The 11,962-nt window shown below is 26.7% G+C and overlaps 2 protein-coding genes across 2 annotated transcripts; both read right to left on the reverse strand.

The window, feature by feature from the left end:
• Window positions 1-4,612: 4,612 nt before the first annotated feature.
• On the reverse strand, window positions 4,613-8,384 carry LOC145849663 (dynein axonemal light chain 1-like). Its single transcript, XM_082954672.1, has 7 exons — window positions 8,322-8,384; window positions 7,887-7,996; window positions 7,455-7,510; window positions 7,282-7,337; window positions 6,992-7,081; window positions 6,319-6,409; window positions 4,613-4,997 (listed from the first exon to the last, which is right to left on the reverse strand). Exons 1-7 carry the CDS (start codon window positions 8,361-8,363, stop codon window positions 4,870-4,872), a joined length of 573 nt encoding a protein of 190 aa, XP_082810798.1. The 5' UTR covers window positions 8,364-8,384; the 3' UTR covers window positions 4,613-4,869.
• A 25-nt stretch (window positions 8,385-8,409) lies between these two features.
• Window positions 8,410-9,711, reverse strand: LOC145828759 (kelch-like protein 36). Its single transcript, XM_082936509.1, has one exon. The coding sequence runs from the start codon at window positions 9,709-9,711 to the stop codon at window positions 8,410-8,412; it is 1,302 nt and encodes a 433-aa protein (XP_082792635.1).
• Window positions 9,712-11,962: the final 2,251 nt, after the last annotated feature.

Below are 11,962 nucleotides of genomic sequence, written 5' to 3' on the forward strand. Positions count from 1 at the left end.
CTTTACGACTTGTTTTTTGTACTTAAAACTTTACATTACCGTTTAATTCTACAGGTACCATCAAACAGTTTTTTATATTTATTCAGGTTGTTTTTATCCCTGTATACTATTAGATTGATATTACTTAAATTTGAGCTTGGAATATCTAACAATCTTGATATTTTGAAACTGTCTCAAACTAATTTAAGCTAAACCGTTTTTTTTTTGCATGGTAAAATAGACTAAATGAACAGTTTTTTATTACTTAAATAACGAAGTTTGTAACATACATTTTTAGTATTCCAAGTCAAACAATGCATATTCACTTTATTGGAAAGCATAAAGCTATTTATAAATTTAAATTAATATAACAATATTTAAGACCCATCTTCTTTCTTTGAACTATTAACTAAAGTTAAGTTTAGCAAAATAATTCATAAAAACCAAGTAGTAAACAGAATTTAATTTAACTAAAATCATAAGAAAAAACTAAGTGCTCACTGTAGTTCATTCTGCAGCTATCCAGGTTAATAGTTTCAACATAAAAATTGGCAGTTGTACGACGGTTGTATCTTAGTACTTTTTCAGTTAAAAAAACACAATATCATCTACTTTTGAGAATTTTTATACAACTTGTGTAAAAAAAAGTCTATATAAAATCATATGAATTTCATATAACTTATATTTTTTTGTATCATAAATCAGAACCGTTGACTCTTTTCTTGCAAAAACAGCATTTTTTTTTTTAGATTGCGTAGATTTTACTATCAAGTGATGAAATTTCAACTGTTAGTAATTTAATGATAGAAAAGCTATCGGCAGTTTTATCTTTTCAATATGATCTTTTCCAGCCGACAACATACAGTTTGCTTATTATAGCAACCAAACTGAGAGAGCAATACTCATTTCTCATGCTTGGCATATTCGATCAAGCATTGCTAACACGGTCATAAACTTCAACGGAACTTGTTGCGACACCTAAACAATAGTTACGCCTCGGAACAAACCAGCCACAAACTTTTTGCCTTCGTAACCAGTGCACGCCGCTTCGTACCTGGCTTGTTTCGTACTTGCAATTTCTTTCGTTTCATTCTTTTTCGTATCGTATTGGAGACAGAAGTTGTTTTCATCAATTTTATCAAACACTCTTTGATAGGTCTTTAAAAAAAAAAGAGGCTTTATCAAAATCAGATGCTATTGGTTAATTGTCATGCAAAACAGAAAAAGCAAGTGCTATTTTAAGCTTAGATTTTACATAGCAGTAATTTGTTTTGCATTTATGTTCGGGAAAAAGCTTTTTTCATGTTTCATATTAAACATTTTAACTGGTTTTAATATTCATTTGAAACCTTTTGTGTTTCTGTATCATCTGTTTATCTGATTTACATTGTTTATAAAGTTTAAGTTTTTCTCTTAACAGTTTTTTATATCAAAAGGATGTATTTTTGATTTTCTTGGATTTTAAAGGCACAAGTTTTTTGATTGAAAAGTTTATTGTGTTTATAAATTCGTCATAAAGTTCTTGTAAATTTTTAAAAATGTTATATATAACTTTCCAATTTATTTCTAACAAAAGTTTATAAGATGTAACGTTATAAGGCGTTAAATCCTGGAGATCCTGATAAGCTAAGCTTATCGGAATGTATATCACAGATGTTCTTGAGCTAAAACTTTATTCCGACTAACGGCGTTTCACTGCTCTCAAATAAATTTAAGAACAGATCTACGGAGTCTATAAAATGTTAACACACATTAGAAAAAAAGCAGAAAAAAGCATGTATAATTATGTATAGTGTTTATCTAGGTAGTAACTATAAATGGACTTTATGGTTTAAAAACAAAGTTTGGGATAAAAGCGTAAAATTATAAAATTGTCTACAAAAAAAACAAATTTAATAAAAGTAGGCACCAACCTCAAAAAGCTCTAAGAATAGGCAAATTTTAAAATGAAAATTAAATTGAGTTGTGCAGAAATGTTACGTCATAATAATTTTAACAAATTATTCAATAATTTATACAGCTTGAAAACATGAAGTATTAAACTTGCAAGAATATATAAGTTTTGTGAAATAAATTTAGTACATAAATAGACAGAGTTATTTAAAGTAGAATCGTCGGTTATGGGGACAGATATTCGATAAATCTTGCCGCTTATTCAGAAGTAGGTCTTTATCTTCTGCTGCAATTACTGCTCTTTCTGTATTTCAAAGATAAAACATACATCCAACGGAGTAAGTAGAATTTGCCCAACTTGCAATACAGAAAGAGCAGTAATTGCAGCAGAAGATAAAGACCTACTTCTGAATAAGCGGCAAGATTTATCGAATATCTGTCCCCATAACCGACGATTCTACTTTAAATAACTCTGTCTATTTATGTACTAAATTTATTTCACAAAACTTATATATTCTTGCAAGTTTAATACTTCATGTTTTCAAGCTGTATAAATTATTGAATAATTTGTTAAAATTATTATGACGTAACATTTCTGCACAACTCAATTTAATTTTCATTTTAAAATTTGCCTATTCTTAGAGCTTTTTGAGGTTGGTGCCTACTTTTATTAAATTTGTTTTTTTTGTAGACAATTTTATAATTTTACGCTTTTATCCCAAACTTTGTTTTTAAACCATAAAGTCCATTTATAGTTACTACCTAGATAAACACTATACATAATTATACATGCTTTTTTCTGCTTTTTTTCTAATGTGTGTTAACATTTTATAGACTCCGTAGATCTGTTCTTAAATTTATTTGAGAGCAGTGAAACGCCGTTAGTCGGAATAAAGTTTTAGCACAAGAACATCTGTGATAACAAAAGTTTATTAATGTTATCAAAGTTTGCTCCGTAAAAATCTGGATAGAGCGATTGAATTATTAATATTTCTTTAGTTTTAACTTCCTAATTCAAATTTGTTGCTCTTGATTATTTATTATTATCTAATACTCTGTTTTAGCTATTGATTAAATGAAGTAGGGTAAAATTTATAGTTTGTTTATTTTTAAGTCAAAAACTTTTGTTAGAATTTTAATAAATATATAAAATTAATCTTTGATGTTAAAAAAATTTCCCTTAAAACAAAATGATTCAAGTTAAGAAAAAAATTATAAATTGTTTTTGTATAAGTTTAGGAAGCAAAATGATTGTAAGTCTACAAAATGTTTTATTGGTCCATTTAACGAGAGTATATACTAATAAAGTATTGTACGTTTACCTTTTTTGACTTCTGCAGCAACCAAAAAGTATGTAAAAATGTGTGTAAACCTTTAAAAATTCAGTCAACTACTTGTTTGACGGCTTGTTTCGATTTATTGCAGTAATGACAATTGGTGTGATGACTTTTATAAAATGAAGACGTTTTATTAATAGATTTCAATCAATTGGATTTAGACTTTTTAATTCAAATTAACATCCCATAGAGATCATTATTTTCTAAACTTTCAGTTTTTAAGCTATTTTAAAAGACTAGAAATTTTAAATTAATTTAATTTTTTTTTAAGTAAAAATAAGTGTTTATATTCTATATCAAATTAGTTGATATATACTTAAACTACCTTGATAATACTTTATTTAAAGATACTTTGCTAAATACGCATAATCAGAACTAAATCAATTATTGATCAGAACATTAGTTTTATAAAGCTGTTTCAACAAGATGTTTCTCTTACTTACAAAAAATATGTTTAAATATAAAATTACTTCTTTAAAAATCATAATAAAACAATGAAACTTATCTTGCTTATACGTAAATAAAAAATATATATATATTGGTTAATATTTTTCTGCAACAACAGTTTCAATTTCAATTATTATTTTTATACTGAAAAAAACAAAAATAATTATAATTTATAACAAAGTTTCAGTTTCCAGAAAAGAAAGTTGAGACTTTTTGAACTTGATACTAACAAATGATGATCATACAATGCAAGTTTTGTGCATAAAGTACGTTATATAGCTTGTTTTTCAAAAGTAGTAGTAAATAAAATTTGAGTTACTTGAAAATACATATTATCTTCTTCATAAAATTAGTCAACGTGATTATAAAATTTAATGATAATAGCATAGTCCTTTAAAAATAGTCTTAACAAGTACTTATCATTAATGAGTAAGACAAAAACACACTAGATTTTTGTCTAGCAACTCATAAGTATTCATAAGTAGAGTTTACTTAAACAAATTATGAATACTCATACTATATCTTTAATTTAAACATTTATTATACCAAAAAACCTATAAATCAAACAAAAGTATATATTTTGTCATATTAGAACATATAAAAACTTTGATAACTAGCTTTGTATAGTATGTTAAATCTTTTGTGTAAAAAGAAGAAAAAAAATTACTTTCTAAATTTAATATAGAAGAATATAATACAAAACAAACACAGTGTGTACAAACAATATATCTAAAACCATATCACAGTGTTAAAAATTACTTATACTTAATAAAAAAATTTCTGTTATTAAATATATAGATGTTTTTGAATTGAAAAAACAAAAAATATTTGTAGGCTTGTTAAATTCAGTTGTATTTTTTTCATAAAAACTTTTTTTGCTTAAAAATATACTTGAAACAAAAGTTTTTGTTAAATGATTAGTACATTAAAAAAACAAAGACTATGTAGTATTAAAAATGAAACTAAATGTGAGTCGTAATTTTTTTCCAACTAAAGCAATTCTACTTTTTTTTTTTGTAATTATATTAAACATAAAATAAAAACCAACTATATAACTTTAAAAATAAGATGTGAGCATTTTATCTGTAAGTATTTCAAAAACAAAAGCAGAAAAATAAAATTAAAAATTAATTATCTCACAAAAAAATTTAAGAATATGTAAACAATGTTTGCGTCCCTGGTAAGCGGGTATCAACTTAGGTGTTTCCCCTGATCAGTCCTCCTCGTCTTCCTCGTCCCTGAGTATGGGGCTCCCGTCGATCTTCTTGAGGGGTTTGAGGATCTTGGACACTTTGTCGATCCAGTCCCCTTCGGCCGAGTGCTTTTCTTCTATCGGGTTGCCTGTTGGTGAATTTATTGGTTAGAAAAAAAATTATTATTATTTTTTAATGAAGTTATTTATGAAAAAAAATATTACGAATAGTAATAGCAAATACAAGTTTTAATGGCATAATTAAATAATATATTAGTAGTATTTGTGAACAAAATAAAAATGTAATTCTCATAGTTTTTATAAATTTACAGATCATTTAGTATTCATTTATAAACGTATTACTTTGAATTTTAAAAATAGTACTTTTCCCATATTGAATTAACTAACCAACAAGTATAAGTTAAACTAAAATAAAAATATACATTCTAAAAGTAAGCAATAAGAATATTCATGTTAGTGAATTTATTTGTAAGAATAAAAATTAAGGAAGTTATTGAATAAAAATATTTAATAGGATTAATCTTTTAGCGGAGGAACAGAAAGACTGCCGATGCATGTATTGGCCAACAAACAGAACACGCTTAAAAGTCAAACTAAATGCACAAATAAAAAATAATAGCTGTAAATTAGCATATTATGGTTAGTGTTTAAAAAATAAAGTGTTGCTTTAATATTAAAGCCTCCTACTGTGTATGAACATATATTTCATTTTTAAATAGTGTAATAATATATTACTAAGAGTTTGTGCGCAAAAATTTTCCAATTTATACAAGAATTTCTCAAATTAGACGAATTTAGACTGTCATTTAGCAACAAGAGTAATTTTGAAATTTGTGTGGGATTTTGACTACCAGGGGTCGGTGTTAGTTAGTAAGGCTAATGTAATTTGGTAATTTGTTAAATAATATTGTAGTAATGGAAATTTTATACAAAAACTGGAGACACATCACATTCAAAAACCTTTTATTGAGCAAATACATGTAAAATACATTTTGGCTAACCTTTTCCAATTACTTATGTTAGCAACTAGTTTTTAAAAGAAACTTTGAGCAAGTAAAAAAATTTAAGTAACACAAGAAATACACATTATGTAAAAATAAGCAAAATTACATTTTAAATAACAATTTACAACTACATTATATATAAATTAAAAGTTAATTAATAATTTAACCAATGTGATGTCTCCAGTTTTTGTATAAAATTGCTAATTAATTAAAATTTTTATATTAGTTCTAGTTTTTAGAACTTGCATTGATATGCGCTACAGAGATATTTAACAGACATTATTTTACAGAAAGTATTACTACACAAACTGCATGTTTATTTATAAATAAATTGCCATTTTAACTAATTTAAAGCTTTACAAATCATATATAGTCCTATATAAATAACAAAATAGTAATAGAAATATGTTACTTAGTTTTCTTTGTTAATAGAAATTAAACTAACCAACAAATACAAGCTCGTGCAGTTCTTTCAAATCGGCTAACTTAGCAAATTCTCCCCAATCTTTAACTGAATTATTGCACATGTACAACACCTGTAAAATTATTCTTATAATTCACTTAATAAATACTGTGTAACTTTTACACGGTTACCACTCTTTGAAAGTAAAAAAACTGTCCTGAGTGACGTTAACTTGCCCTGAGTCATCCTGAGTTTTTTCAAATTAAAAAAAAAAGATCATTTCAACTTTTCAAAATTGACAAAAACCTCAGTTCTCCAACAAAATTGGTTTTAAAATAACAAAAGTACGCAAACAAATCTTGTTCAAAAAAAAAAACTGTCCTGTGATTTCAAAGAATCTTAAAACTATCCCGAGTTTTATATCAAAAAAAAAACTATCATGAGTCAGCCTGAGTTAATAAAAAAGCGAAATATCCTAAGATTTTAATAAACTGCAAAACAACCTGAGTATCCTAAGTGTTTTACAACCCTGGTTTTATTAAACTTAGAACTGATTGAATTATTTGTTTTATAAGAGTTATTAATTTTCAAAGTATATAGTATTTTTAAATGTTAAGAAACAACAAAAATGTTAAGTTTAATATTATGCTTACTTACAAGCAGATATATTAAAAATTATTGATAGAACATTAAATAAAAAAACTAAGAAACAAACTTTTAAGTGTTTTAAAACATGAATTCCTTTCAGTTTCTCAATATTATTGTATGAAATCCACAGTTGTTGCAAAGTTTCACCAACTGCTTCCTACAAATCAATAACAACTTGGTTAAAAATGTTTTATCAAGTTCTTTAAATACAATTATGATATCATATTATGTTATGTAACCAGCCTTGAGGAATGTAAAAAAAAGTAATAATATGACATTAACAAAATAATTTGATTTGAAAAAATATATGTTTAAAAATAAAAATACACAAAAAATAAGAAGTAAAATTTTACTAACCAGACCGTTTAAATTTTTTATGTTATTTCGTCCAAGTGAGAGAATTTTTAAATGCTCTGTTACAAAAATAAAATTCATTTAACTAGTCAAAAGTTTTTTAATTGATTAGAAAAAATTTTTTAATCAATAACAAAAACTTACAAAAACATATAGTAAAATATTCATTTACTCACTTAATCCATTTAGATTGGCAATTTTTTCAATAGCATTTGTTGACAAACTTAGCTTTCTGTAAAGTATAAATTAATATTTAAGCTAAAAATAAAAACTATGATTACAAAATGTACACAAAAATTTGAAATTTATTTACAACTAAAACACTGACAGATCTGAAACAAACAATATAAAACAGTAAGAGTAGAAATGTAATGTAATCAGATGGTTTAAGTTATCACTGTGAAATTGTCAGTAAAATAAAAGGATACAATCCATAGTTTCTTAAAATACTACCCCATTTGGGAACTACTGGTCTAATTCAAATAACTTATTTATATTACATATTCTTTAGGAGTTTCAATCATACTATTAGTTTAAAGGATTCATAAAATGATTAAGTTATCTAAGAACTATACATAAACTTTAAAACTACACTATAAAACACTAACAAGCAGTTGGGAATAGTGGAAAGTGAAGCATCCATTTTTTCAATGGGGGGAAGAAGAGCACATAATTTTATTTCTTCTGATTCAGATGCCTTCTTGCCGTGTTTCTCTTCCTAATAATAGTGTTATTTTATTTTAAACAAAATAAAATTACTAATGATGTTGTATAAATAAGTTAAGTGATTAGAGAAAAAAAAGAAAGGCTAAAGTAAAACATAATATCAATAAAATAAATATGCATGTGAATCTTTTTAAATAAGTGGTATAATAGAAGCAATACTTGTTTTAGTCATTTTTAATTGATATAAACTTTTTTAAGCTTTAATAACTCAACTGAAAAACTTTGTTGTTTGTATATAGTTTATTTGTAATGATTTAGGTGCTTTAAGTTGTACTTAAGTAATCTAAATGCAATAACATGTTAAATTGTAGACTCACCCATTTTCCTAAAGCTTCTTTAATACTTGTTCCCTTTGACATTTTTATTTATACACTATATCTGCAATAAAATAAAACATAAAATTAACTAAACACCAACCAACACATGGTTAGCAAATCTAACTTGACTATTACAAACAAAACTCCATTTGTCCATACTAACATCATAAACCTCAATAGACTTTCCTACATCTTTATCTTTTCCGTTGCCTCCAACAACATAAATAAAGTTGTCATCAACAGCATAAGCTGCAAAACTGTCACGGCCTTCTTTCATTGAGCTGACATTTTCCCAAGTTTCTGTGCTGTTGTCATACTTTTCTACAGTCTTTAGTGGTTCTGAGCTGTTTTCAGTCCGTCCTCCAATGGCATAAATTGCCTCATTGACCACTACACAAGCAAACCACCTCCTAGAAGTCTGCAGCTGCGGGAAGTCAACCCATGTGTTGTCTTCCAACCTGTCTACTTTTTTCAAATAGCTTTCACCATTGTGACCACCCAAACAGAGCAGGCTGCCCTGATGCGAGACCAAACAATGACCTGTTCTCACAAACCTTAAGCTTGGTATTTCTGACCATTTGTTGACTTCGGGGCTGTAAGCCTCCCCAGTGCACATCAGCTTGTTGTTGGACCCCCCAACAACATAAATCTTACCTTGGTGGACACAGCTGGCTGAGCAGTATCTCATCTGGCTCATGGGCTGCAGGGCCGTCCACTTGCCTTCATCTATGTCATAACAATCAACTCTGTCTGTTGCAAAGTCACAGCTGTCAATGCCACCAATGAAATACAAACAGTTTGATATGAGAGCACCGCATGCGCTTCTTCTACCACATGGTATGCTTTTGAGCTTTATCCATCTCTTTTTTTCCACTTCATATGAGTAGAGATAATTTTTGCTGTTGTGACTGCCGCCAGCTATGTAAAGAACTGCTCCCGTGTCGCATTTAGACCTGAGCTTTTGAGTGAGAGCTTTTATTAGCAGCAGAGAGCAGTCATGGTGATTGGTAACAAGATCTTCTTTGGAAACTTCATTTCTTAAAAAATCAGCTGAAAGTTTTAAAAGAGACAGCTTATTGAAAAAATAAGGAAAAATATCATTTCGACTTGATGGGTCAGCTTTTACCCAATTAACGATGCATATATAAAGAGACTTCTGAGAATGTTCTTGAGAATGAGAATCTATAAATATTTTGAATTTGTCAATATCTATAGAAGCAAAGTCAGTTTCAGTTGCCACATGATCAAAGTGTTTGTTTATAAATTCCACTGTTTTATCTTTTAAAACTTGAGAGTTATACTTATGAGCTATCTCTTCAAGTTCAAAACAATTTGTAGTATTTATTTTTGATACAAGGTACTTTGCACAAATATTTTTGAGGATGTCCATTTCTAAAAGGTTAGAATGTTGCAGTACTTCTTCAACGTTTAGGTCTTCTAAATTTATTGAGTCTGTGTGCATATAATTTATAATCTCTTGCATTATTTCAGAGTTCAATTCTTCAAGATTTATTTCAGTGCATAAGGTCTCAGAATGCTTGATAATTTTTCGTAGTTTTGTAGAACAAAAGGAAACCAGAAGTCTATTTGTTTCTATAAAGTTTCCATTACCAAAATTTAATTTGATATCAATGCAAAACCTTTCATTTCTGTTTTCTAGTAAAAACTCTTTGAGGCTTGAATAATCTAGAATTGAACTAACAGATGTTTTTTTGTCAAAAAGTCCTGAAGTTTGTGATGTCATACTTCTATGTTTACAAAAAAAAAAGTAGCTTAATACATATAACTATTGCACTATTCTGTCAAGACAAAAAAAATAAAACCATTTTATACAAAAGACTTGAAAGCTACATTTTTTATGTAATTTGTGATTTTACAATGTTTTGTAGTTTTACTGTATGTTTAACAACTTCAGTTTAAACTGATATAAAACTATGTCAACTAAAATATTTTAACACTGATTATATACAACTTAATTATTATTACAAACCTAAGTTGTATTATAAACTAAAAGTGTATGTAATAAGACCTTATTTTTAATTTAAAACGTAATAAAATTTATAAATAACTTTATCAAAAAAAAAACACAACATGAAATAGTACTGAAAAATAGTTAAAAATTATGTCATTAATTTTATTAACATTTTAGTTTGACTACAAAGGCCATAGGAGGTCTACTTTTTATTTTATAAGTTTGTTTTTTATTTAGTACTGAAGTATATTAGAATTCAAATACTTGTGGTAGTTTAAATAAATTCAAATTATGTTTTAAGTTATACAACATCACAATTTGTGAGTAATACCAGTAGGTTTCATATGGAAAGCTTAAATTAAAAATACAAAAACAATGAGTTTCTATAAAACTTACACTTAGTTTTTATTAAATATCTTCAAAAATTTTATAGTTTAGTCTATCACTATTGTTTAATTAATTGACTTGAACAGGGTCAATAGTTTTATAAATGTTTTCTGAATTTTGTCTAGGTTTTTAAAAGAACAAGTTTTTTTGTCCATTTTTAGTTTAAAATAATATTTAAGGTAAAACACTGTTTTAAATAGTAAAAAAAATATTGAAAAAATATTGTATTTTATCCTTAAATGTGTTTTATAATATTCAAGGGCATAGGGGGGTTAACCACCTTTTTCACACTACAAGATGCTTTTTACAGATTTAAAAAATTCAAAACAATTTTTGAGATATAGCTGGTCAAAGTTGGAGCCAACAATTGGTTCCTTATGGGTGGGCTCAAACTAGAACAGCAAATAACTAGAAATCACTAAAAATCTATCTCCTTTTACATTTTTGAGATAAATACCTCAAACTTTCAGGAAATGTTCCTTGGAATATTTCTAACACGTGTTTCTGTGTATTAACAGATTAAAACACTTTAAGTAGGTATAAAGTAGGTATACACATGTGTCCATTAAACATAAAAATAATTGCTATAGATTTTTGATAGGTTAATGATTAATAATAGATAAAATACTTAATGTTAAATCTGACTGTTATAAAACTATAGAATATTTGTAATTATTAAGTCTAACCAGTAACCTATCAGAAATATATAGCAATTATTTTTCATTTTTAATGGACACATGTATATACCTATTTTAGCTTCTATCTATTCTTTCCTTACAGCATTTATCTTTTTACAGAGCTCCATTGAAGTGTGTTAATCCAAAACACATGTTAGTGTAATAAAAGAAGGATACTGTATACTTGTTATTATTATTCTTTTGTTTTTTTTTTTCTTAATTTTTTTTAGTTTTTAGATTTCAAAAAAAACCCTGCTTTGGTCCTTTCACAAAAAACCTAGTGAATTCTTAAAATTTGTACTCTCATATCTAAAAAACTAACCTTGTATAAACTGTAGGATTAGTAGCATATAAAAGTTTAATAAGTTTAAAGGTAAAGTTATTTTTTCAAGTAAACTATAAGATGGTGAATTTCTTGGAATCTTTACATATCTGGTTTTTATAATTACTAAAAATCTTTAAATCGTCAAAAATACATCTAACCACAAGCTTAGACTCTGAAGAAGCCATAAGTAAATTTTTAGATCTTAAAAATAAATAAAAAGTACTTAAACGTTTGCAAGAAAATTGCTTTAAAAAATTATGTAATACGCTTATATACTTAT

The sequence above is a fragment of the Thalia democratica genome, chromosome 2 (genome assembly GCF_965202585.1).
Source record: "Thalia democratica chromosome 2, ktThaDemo2.hap1.1, whole genome shotgun sequence".
In the NCBI taxonomy this organism is placed as follows: domain Eukaryota; kingdom Metazoa; phylum Chordata; class Thaliacea; order Salpida; family Salpidae; genus Thalia; species Thalia democratica.

What these genes read in the sequence shown, in the direction of transcription:
- LOC145828759 (XM_082936509.1), bottom strand. Translation starts at nt 9,711, where the DNA reads ATGGACATCCTCAAAAATATTTGTGCAAAGTACCTTGTATCAAAAATA.
- LOC145849663 (XM_082954672.1), bottom strand. Translation starts at nt 8,363, where the DNA reads ATGTCAAAGGGAACAAGTATTAAAGAAGCTTTAGGAAAATGG. An exon ending in TAAAAAATTTAAACGGTCTG is followed by an intron (nt 7,082 to 7,281) that starts GTTAGTAAAATT and finishes ATTGATTTGTAG; the next exon opens with GAAGCAGTTGGTGAAACTTT. An exon ending in ATGTTTTAAAACACTTAAAA is followed by an intron (nt 6,410 to 6,991) that starts GTTTGTTTCTTA and finishes ATAATTTTACAG; the next exon opens with GTGTTGTACATGTGCAATAA.